The sequence below is a fragment of the Hyperolius riggenbachi genome, chromosome 8 (genome assembly GCF_040937935.1).
Source record: "Hyperolius riggenbachi isolate aHypRig1 chromosome 8, aHypRig1.pri, whole genome shotgun sequence".
Taxonomy (NCBI): domain Eukaryota; kingdom Metazoa; phylum Chordata; class Amphibia; order Anura; family Hyperoliidae; genus Hyperolius; species Hyperolius riggenbachi.
The window spans coordinates 268,204,706-268,231,490 of NC_090653.1; the positions used below are offsets into that span (position 1 = coordinate 268,204,706).

At 46.2% G+C, this 26,785-nt stretch overlaps 1 protein-coding gene across 3 annotated transcripts in view; it reads right to left on the reverse strand.

Moving 5' to 3' along the window:
• The window catches only part of LOC137527859 (ficolin-1-like), a 47,632-nt gene that overhangs the window by 3,518 nt on the left and 17,329 nt on the right, over window positions 1–26,785 (reverse strand). For all 3 annotated transcript variants that reach the window (XM_068248827.1, XM_068248828.1, XM_068248826.1), the window contains one exon: window positions 4,981–5,110. In XM_068248827.1, coding sequence (XP_068104928.1) covers window positions 4,981–5,110 — 130 coding nt within the window. The remainder of the gene's footprint in view (window positions 1–4,980; window positions 5,111–26,785) is intronic.

The following is a 26,785-nucleotide window of genomic DNA, read 5'->3' on the forward strand; positions in this document are numbered from 1 at the left end:
TGCCTTGACATTTACTTTAAAGATAACTAATCAGTAAATTATATATGTAAAACGAAATATTACATTTACTGCTCAATCCCATTAATGATATCCTGCCAACTAACCAGAAGATGAACTCCTTAAAGAGGAGCTGTGGTGAAAATCTTAAAATTTAAAACACATACGAATAAGAAGTACATTTCCCCCAGAGTAAAATGAGCCATATATTACTTTTCTCCTATGTTGCTGTCACTTACAGTAAGTAGTAGAAATCTGACATTACTGACAGAGTTTGGACTAGCCCATCTTCTTATAGGGGGGTTCTCAGGGTTTTCTTTATTTTTAAAGCACTTAGTGAATGGCAGTTGCTCCATCCAATTGCCAAAATAGTGGCAGGGAGGCTGGCCAGCATCTTTGTATTCATCATTTTCAGGGAATGTCTTTATAAAGAATAAAGGCCATGCTGAGAATCCCTCTTGAAGAGATCAGTGCTGGTCGTAATGGAGAAAGCTACGCTTACGGATCATTACGCGTAATTTTACGCTATTACGCATTACGAAATTACGCTTACGGCATAGACAGTCAATTTCGGTACATGTTTATAATTACGCATAGCACTTACGCAATTACGCGTAAGTATACCGTAATTCAGGTTATTACGTTATAGGTTTACGCGTAAAACCCTACTAGCAATTAATGCGTAAGGTCATGCTGCCAAGCGGAAAAGTTGACGCATGGATCAATGTTAGGTAGCCGCCGACTTTAAGGGTTAATAGCAAAGCCCCCTTAAGTGCTAAGAGCCTCAAATTTGGAGAATATATTAAGGAGATCAGAAGGAATAAGAGGAAAATTTTTTTTTTCAAAAAGACCTTATAGTTTTTGAGAAAATCGATGTTAAAGTTTCAAAGGAAAAATATATACATTTAAAAACCCGCCGACTTTAACGGTTAATAGCAAAGCCTGCTTAAAATTTAGGAACACCAAATTCACAGGGTATATTAAGGGGATCAGTGGGAATAAGAGGAAAAATTTTTTTTTCAAAAAGACCTTATAGATTTTGAGAAAATCAATTTTTAAGTTTCAAGGGCGAAAATGTCTTTTAAATGCGGAAAATGTCAGTTTTTTTTGCACAGGTAACAATAGTGTTTTATTTTCATAGATTCCCCCAAGTGGGAAGAGTTTTACTTACTTCGTTCTGAGTGTGGGAAATATATAAAAAAACGACGTGGGGTCCCCCCTCCCAGACCTCTTTAACCCCTTGTCCCCCATGCAGACTGGGATAGCCAGAATGCGGAGCACCGGCCGCGTGGGGCTCCGCACCCTGACTATACCAGCCCGCATGGTCCATGGATTGGGGGGTCTCGGAAGGGGAGGGGCAGCCAAGCTTTCCCCTCCCCCTCCGAGCCCTTGTCCAATCCAAGGACAAGGGGCTCTTCTCCACCTCCGATGGGCGGTGGAGGTGGAGGCCGCGATTTCCTGGGGAGGGGTTCATGGTGGCATCTGGGAGTCCCCTTTAAAAAGGGGTCCCCCAGATGCCCACCCCCCTCCCAGGAGAAATGAGTATAGAGGTACTTGTAGTACCCCTTACACATTTCCTTTAAGAGTTAAAAGTAAATAAACACACAAACACATAGAAAAAGTATTTTAATTGAACAAAAAACATAACCACGAAAAAAGTCCTTTAATATTCTTAATTAACCATTAATACTTACCTGTCCCTTTAAAAGCCAGTTCCCACGCAATATCCTCGGAAATATACTAATCAGTTACAATGTAACAAAGTTATTACAATGTAACAACTTTGTTACTTTGTAACACCACCGCACCCGACGTCACTCGCCGCTCACCCGCCGGCCGCCGCATACACGCTAGTCCCCGCCGGCTCCCGCCGTCCACTCCGCCCACACCTGTCACTCATATACATGCTGGCACCCATGGGTGCCAGCATGTATATAGGTGACATGTGGGAGAGGCGGGGAGGGCAGCGGAGCCGGCGGGGACTTAGCGTCCCTTCACCCGACAGAGCTCTGAGCTATATTAGCTCAGAGCTCTCGAAAGCATCTTTGTATTTGGGCTCCAAGGAGCCCCATTGGTCCTTAGCAGACCAATGGGGTTCCTTCAAATCAGAAGGAACCCCATTGGTCTGCTAAGGACCAATGGGGCTCCTTGGAGCCCAAATACAAAGATGCTTAGAGAGCTCTGAGCTATAGCTCAGAGCTCTGTCGGGTCCTGCAGCACAGACGCGGTGGCGGCGGCGGCGGTGAGTGACGTCGGGTGCGGCGTAGTTACAATGTAACAAAGTTGTTACATTGTAATAACTTTGTTACATTGTAACTGATTAGTATATTTCCGAGGATATTGCGTGGGAACTGGCTTTTAAAGGGACAGGTAAGTATTAATGGTTAATTAAGAATATTAAAGGACTTTTTTCGTGGTTATGTTTTTTGTTCAATTAAAATACTTTTTCTATGTGTTTGTGTGTTTATTTACTTTTAACTCTTAAAGGAAATGGGTAAGGGGTACTACAAGTACCTCTATACTCATTTCTCCTGGGAGGGGGGTGGGCATCTGGGGGACCCCTTTTTAAAGGGGACTCCCAGATGCCACCATGAACCCCTCCCCAGGAAATTGCGGCCTCCACCTCCACCGCCCATCGGAGGTGGAGAAGAGCCCCTTGTCCTTGGATTGGACAAGGGCTCGGAGGGGGAGGGGAAAGCTTGGCTGCCCCTCCCCTTCCGAGACCCCCCAATCCATGGACCATGCGGGCTGGTATAGTCAGGGTGCGGAGCCCCACGCGGCCGGTGCTCCGCATTCTGGCTATCCCAGTCTGCATGGGGGACAAGGGGTTAAAGAGGTCTGGGAGGGGGGACCCCACGTCGTTTTTTTTTTATATTTCCCACACTCAGAACGAAGTAAGTAAAACTCTTCCCACTTGGGGGAATCTATGAAAATAAAACACTATTGTTACCTGTGCAAAAAAAACTGACATTTTCCGCATTTAAAAGACATTTTCGCCCTTGAAACTTAAAAATTGATTTTCTCAAAAACTATAAGGTCTTTTTGAAAAAAATTTTTTTCCTCTAATTCCCACTGATCCCCTTAATATACCCTGTGAATTTGGTGTTCCTAAATTTTAAGCAGGCCTTGCTATTAACCGTTAAAGTCGGCGGGTTTTTAAATGTATATATTTTTCCTTTGAAACTTTAACATCGATTTTCTCAAAAACTATAAGGTCTTTTTGAAAAAAATTTTTTTCCTCTTATTCCTTCTGATCTCCTTAATATATTCTCCAAATTTGAGGCTCTTAGCACTTAAGGGGGCTTTGCTATTAACCCTTAAAGTCGGCGGCTTTTTTATATTATACGGGAGCGTAATATTACGCGATTATGGCAGACTGTGTAATTTCAATGGGAGTTTACTGTCTTACGCGTAATTTGTTACGCGTAAAACGTAACCCTACGGTCTACGCGTAATTAATTACGCGTAATACCGTAACCTTACACGTAACGCTTACGGTGCATTTGTAGTGAATTACGATGCGTAATTACGCTAATGCGTAATTTCGGCTCAGCACTGGAAGAGATAGACTAGCCCGAAACCTGTTAGTAATGGGATTTCTACTACCTACTGTAAGTGACAGCAACATAGGAGAAAAGTAATTTATGGCTCATTTTACTCTGGGAGAAATGTACTTCTTATTTTTATGTGTTTTAAATTTTAAGATTTTTGCGACAGTTCCTCTTTAAAGAGACTCTGTAAAGGAAAAAAAAAAACCTCTGGGGGATACTTACCTCGGGAGGGGGAAGCCTCAGGGACCCAATGAGGCTTCCTCCTCCCCTGCAGCTGCAGGGAATCCAGCGCTTGCTCCTCCGAATCCTCCACTGACAAGCTTGACAAGGCTTGTTTTATTTACCTCTCTGGGATCCAGCGCAGGCGCAGTATCGGCTCTTCATTCGGGCTAGGCGAACCCGATCATATCCGCTCACCTGCGCAGGCGCAAAAGGACTCATGTCTGTGCAGTAGAGCAGATCAATCGGGTTCGGCTATATCCATCTTAACCTGAATGAAGTGCAGCTAGTGCGCTTGCGCAGGATTGTGGTAGGTAAATATCTACTTTGCCGCGATCCGGGGGGTGGTTCAGCCCAGGCAAAGCAATGTAGGGAGGGAGGAAGCCTCGTAAGAATCCCCCAGAGGGTTTTTTTTTATTACAGATCCTCTTTAACTCCCAGAACTTTCAAAACTGTCCTCATACTAACCTATAGGCCCCATTTACATTTTCCATTTTGTGTTGTGTCAGGAGTGCTGCTAAGGTTTTTGTGCTCCAAGCGGCACATAATTTGTGCCCCCACCACCAAAGGGAGCAGGGCCTGTAGCGCACCGTGGTGAAAAATGGGTGTGGCCATGACACGATGTGGGTGGAGCCAACTGCATAATACTCTCATCTCATGTAACTATAGTCCAAAAATCTCTGAAGAATGCCATGAAGAATGCAAGGACGCCTGCACATGCGCAGTAAGCCAGAGCTGCGGGCTCCATGCTACTGCACATGCGTGGCCGTGCTCACGTGTCTACTGTGCAGCCACACTGCAAGAAGAGAAGCTGCGCACGGCCCCGATGTGGAGAGGGAACATCAGAACATCGAGGGAAGCCTCGATAGGATCCTGAGGCTTCCCTCTCTTCAGGTGAGTATCTAATTTTGGTCCTTAGCTTCGGCTCGGGAGCTCTTTAAAACTGCCTTTTAGACAGATGCCACCTGGTTCCAAAAATATGTAACTACAGAAATCCTGGTTGCATTAAACAAAACAAACTCTGTGAATGTGGAGATCATAACCTACATAAACCAGCCTGCTTACTATAGCTGGAGAATTCAGAGGAGAGGAGACAATGGGAAACTCTAAATATGCATAAATGTATGAATACAATTTTGCACCCCATTGTTGAGTGGCTTTCAATGTGTTTTTCAGTGTATTTGCAGGCACTTTTCACTCTTTTGACTATTACCTGTTGAAGTTATTTTATGGATATTATCGTTTCCCAGCCAGAACTCGTTTAAGTGACTGCCGAATCCTTTCTTGTAGTCCTCCCATCCCCGGAAGAAATCTACTGAACCATCCCAACGCCTCTGGAACACCTATGGAGAGGCCAGGAGATAATTTTATTACAATTTAATTCCTTTTCTCTTCAGAAATCTATCTTCTTGTTAATTTCCTTTTTAGCTGTCCCTATATTAAAGAACAACAGACTACCCAAGCAGCTCGAAGTGACCCAAAACTACTAGGAAAGTATAGGGGACCAAAAGAGACCGAAAAGCCCTTCTACTAAAAAGCCAATGCTCAGTGTAGTTTTCCTTCTTAAAACAGAAAGTATTTCAGCATTAAGTGAGCGATTGTGGTCTCCCACAATGCATCACTACTGAATATAAAAATTATCTCTTTATGCCCCCTGAAGCCAGGCTCACATCCAGAACTGCAAGATTGAACTTCATCGTAATCAGTAGCCGATACCCCCTTTCCAACAGGAAGTCATCCCTTTCTCAAATAGATCGTCGGGGGTAGGTGGGGGGGGGGGGGGGAGTCTGTGTGGCTGATATTGTGGTGAAACTCCTCCCCACAGTGTGATGTCGTGACCATGGTCCTGACAGTTTGCTGTCTGTGAATCTGGTAGCAGGAAAAAAAGGGCGCCGCCATAGACTCCCAAAGAAGAAAAAAGGGCGCCCGATAAATTTCGTAAAAAAAAAAAAATTAGAACATTAAAGTTTTTGAAATATGTTATCGTTTTAGAAACTTGCAACGTTATAGTTTTTGTCATACTATTTTGTTTGTGTGTACAGATTTTACGTTAGCAAATATATTAACATTTCTATGTGTGTAAGGGTGTTTGTGCACTGGGAGTGGTTACTGTTAGGCACCACCGGAGGGCTGGTTACTGTTATGCACCACCCGGGGGCGGGGGGGGGTTAGGCAACTTCGTAGGGGGTGGTAAGGGTTAAGCACCACCAGGTGATGGTTAGAGTTAAGCACCACCGGGGGGTGGTTAGGGTTAGGCACCACTGGGGGGTGGTTATGGTTAGGCACCACCAGGGGAGTGGTTAGGTTTAAGCACCACCAGGGGCGGGTTCTGTGTGAGAGTAGGGTTAGGTTAAGCTGTGTTGTTGAATTATGTAAAGATTTTGAAACTTAATATCTTTTTGTTTTCAACTCCCGTTAGTTTTACAATGGTATTTATCGTTAACGTGCATCGCCAATTTGTTATCCAATGGGGCATTTTTTCCTGGCACTCTTTTTTTCATGCACCCGTGAATCTTGTTGCATTGTTGTGAACCTTGTTGCATTGTGGGAAATAATGGCCTTTTCCAACTGCCAAGCAAGCAATATCTCCCTCTGTGCATAGAAGGAACTAGTAAACAAACATTCTGTACAGATCACCTGGCAGAACTAAAGATGTCACCAACAGTGATAAATATCAGAATGTAAATCAGGGAGAGGAAAGATTTTACAATGGGCAAACACTGGCCAAATAATCTAAAAATGAATATTGTAAAACATAAGCAATTTTTTTTATGGTATTTTAACTACAGTTCCTCTTTAAAGAGAGCCCGAGGTGGGGGTTACAAATTTTTTTTTAAAAATTACATCCTCGCCATTCTCCGTCACTCCGTTGGCCCGCATGTCCTTTCTTTCACTTTGGTGACCTCTGGGGTCATGACGCTGGAAGGAGAGAGAGGTGGGGGAGCGGCAGAGGGTGTGGCCAGCTGTGGAAAGACTGCAAGAACACCCTCAGTGGGGGTTTTTGAGCAGGCAATTCATGTCTCCTTCCTTACCCTCGGGGGGCTTCAGAGGGCTATGGCGCGGCGGTGGTGGGGGGGGGGCAGAGAGCGGCGTAGGGGGCACACAGAGACATGTCATGAGGCAGAGAGCATGTCTTGGCGTCCCATCTGCCCCCCTGCCTTCCTCCGCACCGCCTCGGGTTCTCCTTAAGTCTGAAGTATCAGGGACACTTCACATGGATGGTGAGCAACTCCTTGCTAAGGTGTGGAGTGTAAGTGGGCACGGATATTCACCAGCGCACCCTGCAAGGGATGATGGGCCGTCACCCCTAAAAGATGACAGACTACTTTGCTGCTTGGTGCCCACCAGGTTATGACCCCCAGGGCTGCCTTCACCAGTGATGAGAAGAACAAGAAGGGGTGAACCCTGCAGTAAGGGAAGGACGGACTGAAGACAGGACTGAACAGATGTGACAGGACTGATGCGACAGGACCGGCAGGACTAATCGGACAGGATGGACTGGACAAGACATACTGGACTGACTGGACAGGACTGGACTGAGGTAGACTGAATCGGGGTAGACTGAGAACGACGTGGCTACACGCCGCAGCTGTTGGGAGACGAGACAGCATTGAGCGCTGAGTGGCTGGGGTTTAGATACCCCGGCCTTTGTGCCGGTGCTCCTGCTTCGCCCCAGCTGCGGCTACAATTGTCTTGTTGATACAATACAATACAATAACATTTCTATAGCGCTTTTCTCCCATAGGACCCAAAGCACTTAGGCTCTCTCAGATTCAGTAGTTGGTAGCAGGAATAAAGTATTCACACAACAAAAGTTATATTTCTGCAAATGCCAAACTGAACAGGTGGGTTTTCAGTCTGGATTTAAACACGTCCAGAGATGGAGCTGTCCTGATCTGCTCAGGTAAGGAGTTCAAAATGTAGGAGCAGCATGACAGAAGGCTCTGGGACCAAAAGTGGACTCTGGGTATGACTAGATTATTAGAACCTGAGGATCTGAGAATGCGAGGATTGCTACGCAGCTGCAACATATCTTTCATGTATCCAGGGCCTAGATTATTCAGGGATTTAAATGTCAGTAGGCCGATCTTGAATAGGACCCTCCATTCTACTAGCCAGTGAAGGGAGTGCAGGACTGGCGTTATGTGGCAGTGACGGGGTTGGTTGGTTAGCAGTCTGGCAGCAGTATTCTGTATCAGCTGTAGGCGGTACAAGACCTTTTTTGGAAGGCCAGTGTAGAGAGCATTGCAGTAGTCCAGTCGGGAGGTAATGAAGGCATGAACTAAAGTTGGTAGATCTTCTGGGGGGATGAGGTGCTTGATTTTTGCGATGTTCTTCAGGTGAAAATAGGATGATTTCACCACAGCAGAGATTTGAGTTCTGAAGTTTAAATCCCCATCAATTATAACTCCCAGGCTACGCACATGATCAGAGCTGCGTAGATCCGTGCCTCCTATTCCCAGTGGTGAAGACTGCAAGTTAAGTTGTTTTGTTGTCCTGCGCTGCCCTCCGATCAGAAGGACTTCAGTTTTGTCTGCATTTCAGCCAGTTGACACTCATCCATTGCTGTAGTTCGCCTAAGCAGGTGTTTATAGTCGGAATTGGGTCTGTCACACCAGGCTTGAAGGAAAGATATAGTTGGGTGTCATCAGCATAGCAGTGGTATATCAGGCCATGTTTTTGGATTGGTTTTCCAAGCGGTAACATGTAAATCGTGAAAAGCAGGGGAGAAAGGATTGAGCTCTGGGGTACCCCATACTTAACCTTCCTGGCGGTAAGCCGCCCCCCCCCCCCAGACCCCGTGCGCTGCCTGGCCAATCAGTGCCAGGCAGCTCTATGGGGTGGATAGGAATCCCCTTTGACGTCACGACGTCGGTGACGTCATCCCGCCCCGTCGCCATGGCGACGGGGGAAGCCCTCCAGGAGATCCCGTTCTTTGAACGGGATCTCCTGATCGCCGATCGCCGGCGGCGATCGGAGGGGCTGATGGGATGCCGCTGAGCAGCGGCTATCATGTAGCGAGACTTTGTCTCGCTACATGAAGAAAAAAAATTTAAAAAAAAGATTTGCTGCCCCCTGGCGATTTTTTAGCAAACCGCCAGGAGGGCTAAGTGGTACAGAAGTGGACAGGAAGGGCCTCATAGACACTTTTTGGTTTCTGCTACGCAAGAAGGATTGGAACCACTGAAGATCTATGCCATCGATCCAGCAGTATTGCTGTAGCCTGCTTATCAAGATGTCAACTGTATCAAAGGGTGCAGAAAGGTCTAGTAGTATCAGGATGGAGCACTCTCCTCTGTCTCTTGCCATGAGCAGGTGGTTGCATATTTGGAGGAGGGCAGTTTCAGTGCTGTGATGTTTCCTGAAGCCAGACTGGAATGGGTCAGAACTGTTGTTTTGTAGGTTATTGGCTTCTAGCTGGAGGTATACAGCTTTTTCAATTAGCTTACCCAGAAATGGAAGGTTAGAGACAGGTCTGTAACTGGTCATTGCATCTGGGTCCAGGGAGGGTTTTTTGAGGAGAGGCCTGATGATTGCTTCCTTCAGTAAAGCAGGAAATATCCCTGATTGTAAGGAACGGTTTACAATTTTGAGGAATTGTACAAACAGGTCGGGGCAGTTCAACATGAACTGTGTTGGGCCAGGATCCAGGTCACAGGTAGATTGACGGAGGTGAAGGAGGATGCTTGATGCGACTTCTTCATCAATTTCTTTGAAGTTTGACCAAGTTGTTACGTTATCTCTGCTAATGGTCTTCAGCGCTATATTAGGTTCAGATTCTGTAAGTTGGATGGCGGACCTTATAGTGGAGACTTTGTCTGAGAAGAAATGGGCGAATTGGTCACAGAGATCCTTTGAAGACTGGATATTAAGTTTTTGACATGTTTTTGATGCGCACGTGCCCACTGGCGCAGGAGGAGGATGCCTTGGTCACCGTTCCCAGAAGCCCAGCGGGGCAGCGTCTGAAGAGACCCTTGCTGGATCCCAGGACCAGTGAGTATAACAATAATAGATAGAGAGTTATGTTTAGAAAGTAGGACAGAAGGATGCCAATTTTTCCATTTAGGAAAAGGTAATGTTTAGTATGATATAAATATGTTTTCCCCCCTCCCCCCCAAAAAATAAAAATATAGGAAAAGAGGACTCAGTGAATATGTGATATACACTGGAGGTCTGCTTTGAAGGGGAACTGAAGTAAGAGGTATACGGAGGCTGTCATATTTATTTCCTTTTAATCAATACCAGTTGCCTGGCAGCCCTGCTGGTCTATTTCTAATGTTGGGCGAACACCTAGATGTTCGGGTTCGCGAACGTTCGCCGAACATCGCCGCGATGTTCGGGTGTTCGCGCCGAACTCCGAACATAATGGAAGTCAATGGGGACCCGAACTTTCGTGCTTTGTAAAGCTTCCTTACATGCTACATACCCCAAATTTGCAGGGTATGTGCACCTTGGGAGTGGGTACAAGAGGGAAAAAATATTTGAAAAAGAGCTTATAGTTTTTGAGAAAATTGATTGTAAAGTTTCAAAGGAAAAACTGTCTTTTAAATGTGGAAAATGTCATGTTTCTTTGCACAGGTAACATGCTTTTTGTCGCCATGCAGTCATAAATGTAATACAGAGAAGAGGTTCCAGGAAAAGGGACCGGTAACGCTAACCCAGCACCAGCAGCAGCACACGTGATGGAACAGGAGGAGGCGCAGGAGGAGAAGGCCACGCTTTCAGGCGCAACTCAGGCCTTGCATGAGGACAAAAAAAATGCGTGCGCAAAGCAATGCAATGAGTAGTTTTCAGGACACAATGGGCTATTCGGAGGAGCTATTCCCACCCCCACAATCTTCTACCTGTGAAAGGTCAATGGAACAGCCACAAATGTTGTGCCCGGATTCACAACCTTTTTCTGTGGAAAATGCACCTTGCACTGAAATGCAAGGCGAGGCCGAGGATGAACATGACGTCAACAACTCAACATGATGCAAAATGGGGGCGGAACAGAAAGCTGCTTTCAATGTTTTGAAGGCCTTAATTGCCTCCGGTGGCCAGTTAGATGCATCATTCATCACACCCAAATCCCAGAGCAATGTGTGCAGGAATTTGATTTGCAGGAGGTGTACCGAGATCATCTGGACAAGTGACCAAGTGACCAAGTGAAAAGTGACAAAGTGACCAGTGACAAAGTGACAAAGTGACCGACAAAGTGACAAAATGACAAGTGACAAAGTGACAAGTGACAAAGTGACAAGTGACAAAGTGACAAAATGACAAAGTGACAAAGTGACCAGTGACAAAGTGACAAGTTGTTCTGGGGAGCTCTACTCCACTGCACACAGTCACATATGAGGAGAGGTCTCGTCGGGACTGCTGATCCTCCTCAGCTTGCTCAAAGCCTTGAGGGTTCCTGAAGGTCCTCTGCTTGGAGTTCGCCGGGGTTCAGCTTGGTGTCGGGGTCGGCGGCGTCCTCCTCACTCCAACGTGGCAGATCTTCTGTTGAAGGAAAAAAAAAAAACATTTTTTAAAGTCCAGTACCGCTTCTGAAGGACTCACCAAGAGATGCAAGAGCGCTTCAATCTAGCGCACCATCGCTCGCTGGGTGATGTCCCTCCCTACGCGCTGGAATTCTACGCTGCACATGCTAGCACGCTTTTGCGCAGTGCCGAGGCGCATTCCAGCAGCTAGCTACCAAGCTTCTGTGGATCTGATTGGGCCACCATGTTGGATCTCTGCCAAGTCCTCCAAAATTTTGAGCAATCCACGTTGCTTGTGACTGAGCAGTGACAACTCTACAGTCAGCATTACAATACCACTGCTGTGCTTACTGAAGAAATCAATGTTGAAGATGGAAACCGCTGGCATGATGCAAGTGGGGGAATCTGAAGACGAAAACGATCAGCGTGATGATACCAACATCAGGCAACCTGCCTCAGGAAACGCTGGTCCCAGCTATGACAAAGAACAGGACGAGGAACAGCTGGAGTTGGAGCAGGAATTGGATGCCCCCACTGCCGAGGGACAGAGCGGTGCACGTTGGACCTCCACAATTTAGCGGGAATGGACAGCAGAAGAGGAAGAAAGTGATGCTGGTGACGAATATGGTGCATCACAACAATCACAACGCTCACAAGAACATGAAGACAGAGGAGTCTGGCAGGACTCTCTGGCACACATGGCTCAATTCATGCTAGACTGCATTGAACGCGGCCCGCGCATTATTCACTATTCATTATTTTTCATTATTCTGGACAACACCAATTACTGGGTTTATACCCAGTTTATACAAACACAATGTTAAAAAACTGATTGAAGAAAGTGTCAGACAGGTCAAAAATGGAACAATTCCAGCAGGCCCTTGAGGATGGAGACTTTAGAGAGGAAATTGAAATCCTCCTCCTTCTCTAGCCAGTTGTACGCCGACAGACTGACTTCAGCAAACCCAGGAGGACCAGGAGGGCAGCAAAGAACACAAGCTGCTGCTAGTGCCCAAAAGGGAATGGTATTGGCAGTGTCCTTGGAGTGGGAACATTTTCTGACACCCATGCAGCAGCCCACAGAACAGCAATCGGGCAGTTCCACGTCCTCCAACACCAATCGCCTGGAGAAGATGGTCAAGGACTACATGTCAGATGGCGTAGCTGTGTTAACAATCCATCTGCAGACAGACGGTGAGTGTGACAGCACAGAAGGACCATGGCAACTCACTCATAGTACCACAGTTTGATAGTGCTGCCCAAAAAATTATATGGATCCGTGGACCCGGGCAGTACTGGGAAGTGGGAACGCAGATTTTAGTACCTAAACACACGATACAACATGTTTTCCGGGGTCGGACTCTGAGGCACATACAGATGGTCCCGATCGTCATCCTCATCATACAACTCTTCTCCTGAGTCTGACCCACCCACCACCTCTGCCACCCCAACATCCCCAGACACAGACCCCTCATCGTCCTCAACATTAACTTGGGATGCTGGCCTGAGCTCGACCTCCTCCTCCACATCAGGCCCCATCATCTCCTCAATGGCAGCCCTCAATAATCGCTCTGGCGCCGGACCGATGGACACAACGTTCTCCTCCGGGGAGGGCTGCTGCTGCTGACCACTGGCTGCTGGGGTAGATGTTATAGCTTGCGTGGGGCGTTGGCTGTTGCTGTTGTTGGGAGTGCTGCTCACAGCGGAGGTCTCTGAGGAACTCATGGTGAGCTCATATAGTGGTTGACGTTGAGTGGAGTATTACTGATCCCAGCAATATACACACTGACTGGCAGAGTACACAATGCTATATAGTGTGCTGGGTGAGCGGTGTACACAGAGTGGCAGTAAACACAATGCTACATAGTGTGGCTGAGCGAGCGGTGTACTACTATTCCCAGAAGCAACACAGAGCACAATGCTATACAGGGTGAGCGGTGTACTACTGTTCCCAGCAGACACACAGAGTGGCAGTAAACACAATGCTATATAGTGTGGGTGAGCGGTGTACTACTATTCCCAGCAGCAACACAGAGCACAATGCTATACAGGGTGAGCGGTGTACTACTGTTCCCAGCAGAAACACAGAGTGGCAGTAGACACAATGCTATGTAGTGTGGGTGAGCGGTGTACCACTATTCCCAGCAGCGACACAGAGCACAATGCTATACAGTGGCGGGTGAGCGGTGTACTACTGTTCCCAGCAGACACAGAGTGGCAGTAAACACAATGCTATATAGTGTGGCTGAGCGAGGTACACAGAGTGGCAGTAAACAGAATGCTATATAGTGTGGCTGAGCGAGCGGTGTACTACTATTCCCAGCAGACACAGAAGAGTAAACAGAATGCTATATAGTGTGGCTGAGCGGTGTACCACTATTCCCAGCAGCGACACAGAGCACAATGCTATACAGTGGCGGGTGAGCGGTGTACCACTATTCCCAGCAGCGACACAGAGCACAATGCTATACAGTGGCGGGTGAGCGGTGTACTACTATTCCCACCAGACACAGAGTGGCAGTAAACAGAATGCTATATAGTGTGGCTGAGCGAGGTACACAGAGTGGCAGTAAACAGAATGCTATATAGTGTGGCTGAGCGAGCGGTGTACTACTATTCCCATCAGACACAGAGTGGCAGTAAACAGAATGCTATATAGTGTGACTGAGCGAGGTACACAGAGTGGCAGTAAACAGAATGCTATATAGTGTGGCTGAGCGAGCGGTGTACTACTATTCCCAGCAGACACAGAGTGGCAGTAAACAGAATGCTATATAGTGTGGCTGAGCGAGGTACACAGAGTGGCAGTAAACAGAATGCTATATAGTGTGGCTGAGCGAGCGGTGTACTACTGTTCCCAGCAGCGACACACAATGACTGGGGGGACCCTGGCTAGCGTGGCTGGAGCGCGAACTACCCTGACTGCCTACCCAAAGCTAAACCCACAGACAAATGGCGGAGATATGACGTGGTTCGGGTATTTATTTACCCGAACCACGTGACAGTTCGGCCAATCAGAGCGCGTTCGGGTCCGAACCACGTGACCCGTTCGGCCAATCACAGCGCTAGCCGAACGTTCGGGGAACGTTCGGCCATGCGCTCTTAGTTCGGCCATGTGGCCGAACGGTTTGGCCGAACACCATCAGGTGTTCGGCCGAACTCGAACATCACCCGAACAGGGTGATGTTCTGCAGAACCCGAACAGTGGCGAACACTGTTCGCCCAACACTATCTATTTCTCTGCAGTGGTATCTGAATAGCACCAGAAACAAGCATGCAGCTAGTCAGATCTGACTTTAAAGTTCAAAACACCTGATCTGCTGCATGCTTGTTCAGGGGATATGGCTAATAATATTAGAGGCAGAGAATCAGCAGGGCTGCCAGGCAACTGGTATTGCTTAAAAGGAAATAAACATGTCAGCCTCCATATACCTCTCTCTTCAGTTCCCCTTTAACCACTTGCCGACCGCCTACTTCATATTGGCGGCGGCAAAGTGGCAGCCCCAGGACCACGTAACGCAGAATGGCGTCAGGTCCTGGGGCACTCTTTGGCCGGGGATCGCGCGCTGGGATGCGCACGCATCCGCCGGCAATAGGCTCCGCCCACCCGCGACGTCAACCCGCCGGCCAATCGGAAGCGCTGGCGGGTTGTTAACCCGACGATCGCCGGATAGGAAGCGTATAATACGCTTTGTAATGTTTACAAAGTGTATTATACAGGCTGCCTCCTGCCCTGGTGGTCCCAGTGTCCGAGGGACCACCAGGGCAGGCTGCAGCCACCCTAGTCTGCACCAAGCACACTGATTTTTTACCCCCCCTGCCCCAGATCGCCCACAGCACCCCTCAGACCCCCCCTGCCCACCCCCCAGACCACTGTTTGCACACAATCACCCCCCTAATCACCCATCAATCACTCCCTGTCACTATCTGTCAACGCTATTTTTTTTTAGTCCCTAAACTGCCCCCTGCTCCCTCCTGATCACCCCCCCCACCCCTCAGATTCTCCCCAGACCCCCCCAGACCCTCCCCCCCCTGTGTACTGTATGCATCTATCCCCCTGATCACCTGTCAATCACCTGTCAATCACCCGTCAATCACCCCCTGTCACTGCCACCCATCAATCAGCCCCTAACCTGCCCCTTGCGGGCAATCTGATCACCCACCCACACCAATAGATCGCCCGCAGATCCGACATCAGATCACCTCCCAAATCCATTGTTTACATCTATTCTCTCCTCTAAACACCCACTAATTACCCATCAATCACCCATCAATCACCCCCTATCACCACCTGTCACTGTTACCCATCAGATTAGACCCTTGCGGGCACCCAATCACCCGCCCACACGCTCAGATTGCCCTCAAACCCCCCCTTATCGATTCGCCAGTGCATTATTTACATCCGTTCTTCCCTGTAATAACCCACTGATCACCTGTCAATCACCCCCTGTCACTGCCACCCATCAATCACCCCCTGTCACTGCCACCCATCAATCACCCCCTAACCTGCCACTTGCGGGCAATCTGATCACCCACCCACACCAATAGATCGCCCGCAGATCCGACATCAGATCACCTCCCAAGCGCAGTGTTTACATCTATTCTCTCCTCTAAACACCCACTAATTACCCATCAATCACCCCCTATCACCACCTGTCACTGTTACCCATCAGATTAGACCCTAATCTGCTCCTTGCGGGCACCCAATCACCCGCCCACATGCTCAGATTGCCCTCAGACCCCCCCTTATCAATTCGCCAGTGCAATATTTACATCTGTTATTCCCTGTAATAACCCACTGATCACCTGTCAATCACCCATCAATCACCCCCTGTCACTGCCACCCATCAATCACCCCCTGTCACTGCCACCCATCAATCAGCCCCTAACCTGCCCCTTGCGGGCAATCTGATCACCCACCCACACCAATAGATCGCCCGCAGATCCGACATCAGATCATCTCCCAGGTGCAGTGTTTACATCTCTTCTCTCCTCTAAACACCCACTAATTACCCATCAATCACCCATCAATCACCCCCTATCACCACCTGTCACTGTTACCCATCAGATTAGACCCTAATCTGCCCCTTGCGGGCACCCAATCACCCGCCCACACCTCAGAACGCCCTCAGACCCCAGCCCTGATCACCTCGCTAGTGCATTGCTTGCATCTATTTCCCCCCTCTAATCACACCTTGAGACACCCATCAATCACCTCCTGTCACCCCCTAGCACACCTACCCATCAGATCAGGCCCTAATTTGCCCCGTGTGGACTCCTGATCACTCCGCCAAACCCTCAGATCCCCCTCAGACCCCCTTCCGATCACCTCCCCAGTGCATTGATTGCATCTATTTTCCCCTCTAACCGCCCCCTGAGACACCCATCAATCACCTCCTGTCACCCCCCTAGCACTCCTATCCGTCAGATCAGGCCCAACACATCCTGTCATCTAAGAGGCTACCCTGCTTATGACCGTTTCCACAAAATATGCCCCCTCATAGACCACCTGTCATCAAAATTTGCAGATGCTTATACCCCTGAACAGTCATTTTGAGAAATTTGGTTTCCAGACTACTCACAGTTTTGGGCCCGTAAAATGCCAGGGCAGTATAGGAACCCCACAAGTGACCCCATTTTAGAAAGAAGACACCCCAAGGTATTCTGTTAGGTGTATGATGAGTTCATAGAAGATTTTATTTTTTGTCAAAAGTTAGCGGAAATTGGATTTTTATTGTTTTTTTCACAAAGTGTCATTTTTCACTAACTTGTGACAAAAAATAAAATCTTCTATGAACTCACCATACCCCTAACGGAATACCTTGGGGTGTCTTCTTTCTAAAATGGGGTCACTTGTGGGGTTCCTATTCTGCCCTGGCATTTTAGGGGCCCTAAACCGTGAGGAGTAGTCTAGAAAACAAATGCCTTAAAATGACCTGTGAATAGGACGTTGGGCCCCTTAGCGCACCTAGGCTGCAAAAAAGTGTCACACATGTAGTATCGCCATACTCAGGAGAAGTAGTATAATGTGTTTTGTGGTGTATTTTTACACATACCCATGCTGGGTGGGAGAAATCTCTCTGTAAATGGACAATTGTGTGTAAAAAAAATCAAAAATGTGTCATTTACAGAGATATTTCTCCCACCCAGCATGGTTATATGTAAAAATACACCACAAAACACATTATACTACTTCTTCTGAGTACGGCGATACCACATGTGTGACACTTTTTTGCAGCCTAACTGTGCTAAGGGGCCCAAAGTCCAATGAGTACCTTTAGGATTTCACAGGTCATTTTGAGACATTTGGGTTCAAGACTACTCCTCACAGTTTAGGGCCCCTAAAATGCCAGGGCAGTATTGGAACCCCACAAATGACCCCATTCTAGAAAGAAGACACCCCAAGGTATTCCGTTAGGAGTATGGTGAGTTCATATAAGATTTTATTTTTTGTCACAAGTTAGCGGAAATTGATATGTATTGTTTTTTTTTTCACAAAGTGTCATTTTCCGCTAACTTGTGACAAAAAAAAATCTTCTATGAACTCACCATACTCCTAACAGAATACCTTGGGGTGTCTTATTTCTAAAATGGGGTCACTTGTGGGGTTCCTATACTGCCCTGGCATTTTAGGGGCCCTAAACCGTGAGGAGTAGTCTAGAATCCAAATGCCTCAAAATGACCTGTGAATAGGACGTTAGGCCCCTTAGCGCACCTAGGTTGCAAAAAAGTGTCACACATGTGGTATCGCCGTACTCAGAAGAAGTAGTATAATGTGTTTTGGGGTGTATTTTTATACATACCCATGCTGGGTGGGAGAAATCTCTCTGTAAATGGACAATTGTGTGTAAAAAAAATCAAACAATTGTCATTTACAGAGATATTTCTCCCACCCAGCATGGGTATGTGTAAAAATACACCCCAAAACACATTATACTACTTCTCCTGAGTACGGCGGTACCACATGCGTGGCACTTTTTTGCACCCTAAGTGCGCTAAGGGGCCCAAAGTCCAATGAGTACCTTTAGGATTTCACAGGTCATTTTGCGACATTTGGTTTCAAGACTACTCCTCACGGTTTAGGGCCCCTAAAATGCCAGGGCAGTATAGGAACCCCACAAATGACCCCATTTTAGAAAGAAGACACCCCAAGGTATTCCGTTAGGAGTATGGTGAGTTCATAGAAGATTTTATTTTTTGTCACAAGTTAGCGGAAAATGACACTTTGTGAAAAAAAAACAATTAAAATCAATTTCCGCTAACTTGTGACAAAAAAAAAATCTTCTATGAACTCACCATCCTACTAACGGAATACCTTGGGGTGTCTTCTTTCTAAAATGGGGTAATTTGTGGGCTTCCTATACTGTCCTGGCATTTTAGGGGCCCTAAACCGTGAGGAGTAGACTTGAAACGAAATTTCTCAAAATGACCTGTGAAATCCTAAAGGTACTCATTGAACTTTGGGCCCCTTAGCGCAGTTAGGGTGCAAAAAAGTGCCACACATGTGGTATCGCCGTACTCAGGAGAAGTAGTATAATGTGTTTTGGGGTGTATTTTTCCACATACCCATGCTGAGTGGGAGAAATATCTCTATAAATAGACAATTGTGTGTAAAAAAAATAAAACAATTGTCATTTACGGAGATATTTCTCCCACCCAGCATGGGTATGTGTAAAAATACACCCCAAAACACATTATACTACTTCTCCTGAGTACGGCAATACCACATGTGTGGCACTTTTTTGCAGCCTAACTGCGCTAAGGGGCCCAAAGTCCAATGTGCATCTTTAGGCTTTTCAGGGGTGCTTACAATTAGGCACCCCCCAAAATGCCAGGACAGTGAACACACCCCACAAATGACCCCATTTTGGAAAGTAGACACTTCAAGGTATTCAGAGAGGAGCATAGTGAGTCCGTGGCAGATTTCATTTTTTTTTTGTCGCAAGTTAGAAGAAATGGAAACTTTTTTTTTTTGTCACAAAGTGTCATTTTCCGCTAACTTGTGACAAAAAGTAAAATCTTCTATGAACTCACCATGCCTCTCACTGAATACTTTGGGATGTCTTCTTTCCAAAATGGGGTCAAGGTATTCAGAGAGAAGCATAGTGAGTCCGTGGCAGATTTCATTTTTTTTTGTCGCAAGTTAGAAGAAATGGAAACTTTTTTTTTTTTTTTGTCACAAAGTGTCATTTTCCGCTAACTTGTGACAAAAAATAAAATCTTCTATGAACTCACCATGCCTCTCACTGAATACTTTGGGATGTCTTCTTTCCAAAATGGGGTCATTTGGGGGGTATTTGTACTATCCTGGAATTTTAGCCCCTCATGAAACCTGACAGGTGCGCAGAAAAGTCAGAGATGCTTGAAAATGGGAAAATTCACTTTTGGCACCATAGTTTGTAAACGCTATAACTTTTACCGAATCCAATAAATATACACTGAATGGTTTTTCTTTTATCAAAGACATGTAGCAGAATAACTTGTGTGTGGAACTCCGCTCACAACCCCCAGCTGCCGACAGTGCAGGAAACCGGGCTGCTCTGACCCAAAGTCCAATGCTGTAGAAAGTGAGTTCCGCACGATGTCGGTAAAATCAAACGGCTTTATTGAATCATCACATAAGGGCTAAAAACCATCACCACATGCTGACATGTTTCGGACGTTGCACGTCCTTAATCATAGCATAGGTGCAGGTGAGCAAAGGTGATCCTTAAAAGGAGTGGGACCACACCCAACACCACCTACTCAAGGCTCCACCTTCACACAAAAAATGTATCATAAAAGATTGGGCAGTATCCCAAACAATGTGATCAGCATAAAAACATATACAGAAAGTATAAAATGCTAAGGATTAGATACGTTGCAAGATTACGCAGCAATAAATACAAACAATATTGTATATAGCAAACACATGGTTCAAGGCAAGACAAAACAAGGACAAAAGCACAAAAGCAGAAACACAAGGACAATATATGTGTGTCTCTCTCTCAGGTGACTGAGTGTAAGTCCCATCTGGCGTTAAGGCCTCTCGGTGAGCGTGTCCCTAGCTGGAAAATCCAATATGCTTCTCGAGTGAGAAGACGTTTATAGGCATCCCCTCCTCTCAAAGGTCTTTGGACACGCTCTATACCTTGGAATGAAAATGAGGACATGTCACCTGAGTGGACCGACCTAAAATGCTTAGCCACATTAGATATTTCTACAGTAAGCCAGCCAGCTCCTCTATAGTGTTCACTTATCCGTTGTCTGAGGTGTCGGGTAGTACACCCCACATATTGTACCTGACATAAGGAACATGAAATAAGATAGACAACGGACTTCGTGTGACAATTGATGTATTGTCTAATGGGAAAACCTTTTCCGTTAGAGAGGGAGATGATAGATCGAGTGGTATTATGAACACTGCAATAATTACAAGTAGAAAAATTGCATCTGTATGAAACTTGGGTAGTTAACCAGCACGGTCGTTGTGTGCCGGTGGTAAACAAGCTAGGGGACAAAATGCTCCCCAATGTGGGGGCCTTTCTGCTGGCAAAACTGACTCCTTGTTTGAGAATGACATTAAGGGTGTCATCAGCCTGCAATACTGGCAGGCATCTTTTGATAATTTGTATAACCTGTCTGTACTCTTGACTGTACGTGGTCACGAATACTGTGTCTATCTTTGGTCGCGAGCGTGCCTCCCGAGAAACGGGGTGTAGAAGTTCCTCCCTGGTTCTCATGAGGGCGTGTTTCTTGCCCCTCTGTATCATCCAATTGGGATACCCACGCTCCGCAAGACGAGAACCTACGGTGTCCAGCTCCACCCCAAGAACCGAAACATCAGAACAATTCCTACGGATCCGTATGGACTCACCCACCGGAACTGCTCGGATAGTGTGTAAGGGATGGCAACTATTCGCTCTCAGGGTGGAGTTGCCACCGCAGGGCTTGCGGTACGTGCTAGAAACTACCGAGGCCAGGGCGGAATCGCCCCTAAGAGTGAGATCAAGAAAATTGACCTCCAGGGGTGACCATTGGGAAGTAAAGACAAGATTCAAATTGTTGGTGTTAAGGAAGTCAACAAACTTCAGAGCCTCGTCGTGCGTGCCGTCCCAGACGACCAAAAGGTCGTCTATATATCTGCCGTACCACACAATATGACTTGAAAAAATATTAGAATCGCTAAACAGGTGGAGCTCCTCCCACCAGCCCATATATAGGTTGGCGAGTGAGGGAGAAAATTTCGCTCCCATCGATGCTCCACAGCGTTGCAAATAAAAATCTGAATCAAAAAGAAAATAATTGTGGGTAAGCAGATAGTGGACGGCACGCCCGACGAAGAACTGGAGGTCCTCCGAGAAAGCAGAATATCTGGCCATATGATAATCCAAAGCATCCAATGCTAGAGAATGAGGGATGCATGAATAAAGAGATTTGACATCTATAGCGATCCAACTATATTTCTCCCGCCATTGGAAATGCTGTAGACTACTAAGGACATGCTTGGTGTCTCTTATATAGCCTGGAAGGCGTCGTACAGAGCAGTTCCGGTGGGTGAGTCCATACGGATCCGTAGGAATTGTTCTGATGTTTCGGTTCTTGGGGTGGAGCTGGACACCGTAGGTTCTCGTCTTGCGGAGCGTGGGTATCCCAATTGGATGATACAGAGGGGCAAGAAACACGCCCTCATGAGAACCAGGGAGGAACTTCTACACCCCGTTTCTCGGGAGGCACGCTCGCGACCAAAGATAGACACAGTATTCGTGACCACGTACAGTCAAGAGTACAGACAGGTTATACAAATTATCAAAAGATGCCTGCCAGTATTGCAGGCTGATGACACCCTTAATGTCATTCTCAAACAAGGAGTCAGTTTTGCCAGCAGAAAGGCCCCCACATTGGGGAGCATTTTGTCCCCTAGCTTGTTTACCACCGGCACACAACGACCGTGCTGGTTAACTACCCAAGGTTCATACAGATGCAATTTTTCTACTTGTAATTATTGCAGTGTTCATAATACCACTCGATCTATCATCTCCCTCTCTAACGGAAAAGGTTTTCCCATTAGACAATACATCAATTGTCACACGAAGTCCGTTGTCTATCTTATTTCATGTTCCTTATGTCAGGTACAATATGTGGGGTGTACTACCCGACACCTCAGACAACGGATAAGTGAACACTACAGAGGAGCTGGCTGGCTTACTGTAGAAATATCTAATGTGGCTAAGCATTTTAGGTCGGTCCACTCAGGTGACATGTCCTCATTTTCATTCCAAGGTATAGAGCGTGTCCAAAGACCTTTGAGAGGAGGGGATGCCTATAAACGTCTTCTCACTCGAGAAGCATATTGGATTTTCCAGCTAGGGACACGCTCACCGAGAGGCCTTAACGCCAGATGGGACTTACACTCAGTCACCTGAGAGAGAGACACACATATATTGTCCTTGTGTTTCTGCTTTTGTGCTTTTGTCCTTGTTTTGTCTTGCCTTGAACCATGTGTTTGCTATATACAATATTGTTTGTATTTATTGCTGCGTAATCTTGCAACGTATCTAATCCTTAGCATTTTATACTTTCTGTATTTGTTTTTATGCTGATCACATTGTTTGGGATACTGCCCAATCTTTTATGATACATTTTTTGTGTGAAGGTGGAGCCTTGAGTAGGTGGTGTTGGGTGTGGTCCCACTCCTTTTAAGGATCACCTTTGCTCACCTGCACCTATGCTATGATTAAGGACGTGCAACGTCCGAAACATGTCAGCATGTGGTGATGGTTTTTAGCCCTTATGTGATGATTCAATAAAGCCGTTTGATTCTACCGACATCGTGCGGAACTCACTTTCTACAGTAGCAGAATAACTTTCGCGCTCAAATGTATAGGAAATTTTACTTTATTTAAAAAATGTCAGCACAGAAAGATAAAAAAGTAATTTTTTTGACAAAATTCATGTCTTTTTTGATGAATATAATAAAAAGTAAAACTCGCAGCAGCAATCAAATAGCACCAAAAGAAAGCTGTATTATTGACAAGAAAAGGAGGTAAAATTCATTTAGGTGGTAGGTTGTATGACCGAGCAATAAACCGTGAAAGCTGCAGTGGTCTGAATGGAAAAAAAGGCTCTGGTCCTTAAAGAGAGTCTGAAGCGAGAATAAATCTCGCTTCAGACCTCATACATAGCAGGGGCACGTGTGCCCCTGCTAAAACGCCGCTATAGCGCGGCTTAACGGGGGTCCCTTCACCCCCAAATCCCCCTCGATACACCCGGGGAGCGCTTCCTGGTTGGGGCAGGGCTAACCGCCGCAGCCCTGCCCCACGCGCATCTGTCAGCGCGTATCTCCGCCTCTCCCCCGCCCCTCTCAGTCTTCCTTCACTGAGAGGGGCGGGGGAGAGGCGGCGATGCGCCGCTGACAGACGCGACTGGAGGCAGGGCTGCAGCCGTTAGCCCTGCCTCCAGGAAGGGAAATTCTGCGACCTTTTTACGACACACTTTTGCGGGGGGTGGGTTGGGGGTGAAGGGACCCCCGTTTAGCCGCGGGATAGCGGCGTTTTAGCAGGGGCACACGTGCCCCTGCTATTTATGAGCTCTGAAGCGAGATTTATTCTCGCTTCAGAGTCTCTTTAAGGGGTTTTATGACTGCAGTCCTTAAGTGGTTAAATGAAATCAGGAGAGCAGTGGCTTTGCAACTACATAGGATCATACAGCTTTGTGATAAATCAATGACTACTACTACACAGTCAATTTCTGATAAGGGCGTGATCGATTACTTACTGGATCTCTATCAACCTGCGTATGGCTTTCTGACTACTATCTGACTATACTGATTTGTGTCTAGATTTATGTTCTCTGCAAGGTACTGCAGATTAATTGCATTATCTTGGCAATATAAATGCAAAGATAATGTGGCAGTATCAGTATCAGTATGTGACCAAAAATAAATGAAGAGTTCCACCCAGTGGTTACAATTAGTACATTCATACAATACTACATTTTAGTTAAAGCAGACCTGAACTCAGAACTTCCTCTCTGCTCTAAAAGATAAGCAACAGAATAATAACCTTTAAAGAAAAACATTTCTTTGTTACAGCTGATACAAATCCTGCAATAAATCTGCAATGTGTCTACCTCCTGCTTTCATGGAAGCAGACATAGGGTTAACATCCTGTGTTTACAAATTAGCTGCTCTGCTCTCCCATCCAGGTCAACATCTGCAAGGAGTTTGTATGTTCCCCATGTGTCTGCGTGGGTTTCATCCCAAAAACACATAGATAAGTTAATTGGCTTCCCCCTAAATTGGCCCTAGACTACGATACATACACTACAGGATACAGACATATGACCAGGGCCGGAGCTACCATAGGAAAAAATGGGCAATTGCCCCAGGGCCCCAGAGCCTGTAGGGGCCCCCAAGGTGTCCCTCCCCCATCTTAACTGTTGCTCCCCCAGGGACTCTGCAGAGTCTGTTAAGTTGGAAGGTGATGGGGGGAGGGTGAGAAGCCAGCTCAGGGGCCCAGGAGGGAAATTTGGCTGCAACAAAGGGCCTCTAATGACGCTTTTTGGCTGGGGGGGTGTCTGTTGGGGAGCCCCCAGGCCAATTTTGCCCTAGGGCCCAATTGTTACTTGAACCGGCCCTGCATATGACTACGGTAGGGACTAGATTGTGAGCCCCTCTGAGGGACAGTTAGTGACAAGACAATATACTCTGTACAGCGCTGCATAATATGTCGGCGCTATATAAATACTTAATTTAAAAAAAAATGATGGTAGTGATTAGTCACAGATGAGGGGTAATTAGTAGTGATGTAGTGAACATCAAATTTTTGGTTCGCAAATTTTTCACAATAGTTCACGAACAGGCGTACCGCCATAGACTTCAATGGGCTGGCAAATTTTAAAACTTGTAGGGACTGCTTCTGGCCACAAAAGTGATGAAAACGTTGTTTAACCATTTCAGCCCGCGGGTTGTTTTCACCTTATAGACGAGAGGAATTTTCACATTTCAGCGCTCCTCCCTTTCATTGCCCAATAACTTTATCACTACTTATCATAACGAAATGATCTATACCTTGGGTTTTTTTTCCCACCAATTAGGCTTTCTTTAGGTGGTACCTTTTTACAAAAAATTATTTTATTCTTAAATTCCTTTTTTTTTTTTTTTCATAATAATTTTCATTACAAACAACAAGTATGGACAAAAAGCAAACAGTGCCAACAAGAATGTGAACAGTAAAAGAGTCACATAACAAAGGAATATCTGACAATTGACCAGTATTGCCAGAAAATGCATAGTAATCTATCTAACAGATATATGACTATCACAAGTACTAATTATCCAAAAATAATTCCAGGGATAAATTATGTAGTTGCGAAATTCTAAATGGATTTTAATGGGAATAATAAGAAAGCAATGGAAAACATTTATTATTTCTCAGTTTGCAGTCATAGTTTTAAATTAAAATATTCTAGTGTGGATACAACCCACATATTTCATTTGCCCATTTGTTCCGGTTATTGCAACATTTAAATTATATCCCTAGTCAATGTATGGCAAAAATATTTTATTTGGAAATAACGGTGCATTTTTTCAGTTTTACATCCATCACACCCATTACGTCCAGTTACAAGCCCATAATTGAATTTTGTGTGTCTTTTTATTAAAATTAAATGTATGTATGTGTATATAGGTGTAATTTACTATTTGGCCACAAGCTGTCCTTGCACATGATTTTCTATTAGCATACTTTAAAGGACACATCCAAGCTTAATAAAAAATAAAAAAAATCCACTTACCTGGGGCTTCATACAGCCCCTGCCTGCCGATCGGTGCCCACGCCGCAGCTTCACTCTACGCTGGTGGTCCTGGTTCCCCTCGGTGCAGGATTCCTACTGTGCCTGCGCGACCGGTTCTTAGAGTCACACTGATGTCATTTGGACTGTACAGCGCAGGCCCAGAACTACTGCGCCTGTGCTGTAGAGTCCAGATGACAGCGCACCAGTGAACCACATGCTGGAGCGCAGAGAGAGCCGACGCGGAAGCTGACCTGGTGAGGTCGTCATCGCCACCGGAGGGGACCGGGAGCCACTGGAGCTGCGGCAAGGGCACAGGACAGATGCCAGGGGCTGGAAGAAACCCCAGGTAAGTGGATTTTTTTAATGACAATGACAGTTAACTGACCCCCAAAAAACTCACTGATTCTGCATTGAGGCCTTATACAGGGGGCAGTAGTAGATTCTAGATGCCAGCAGTGGTTCTAGACACTCAGGTGTGTTTTTTTTTTTTTTAACTGAATGTCACTTCATGCAGGTCAGGTGACAGATAGGTTTATGCTATGTGCAACAATCAACTCAAAATATAGGCCCTGCCAGTGAGGCCTTATACAGGGCAGTAGTGGATACTAGATGCCAGTAGTGGTGGTGAAGGATTATTGGGTTATAGTCGGTACACTACTAGGACCACCAGACCTGTCTCCAATAGCTAACGTGTGCACTGGACACACAGAACTGCACTATAACAATAGCACAAAAAGAAAAATAGCCTTTAGAAGGGCTCTTGGGGTTATGTAGATG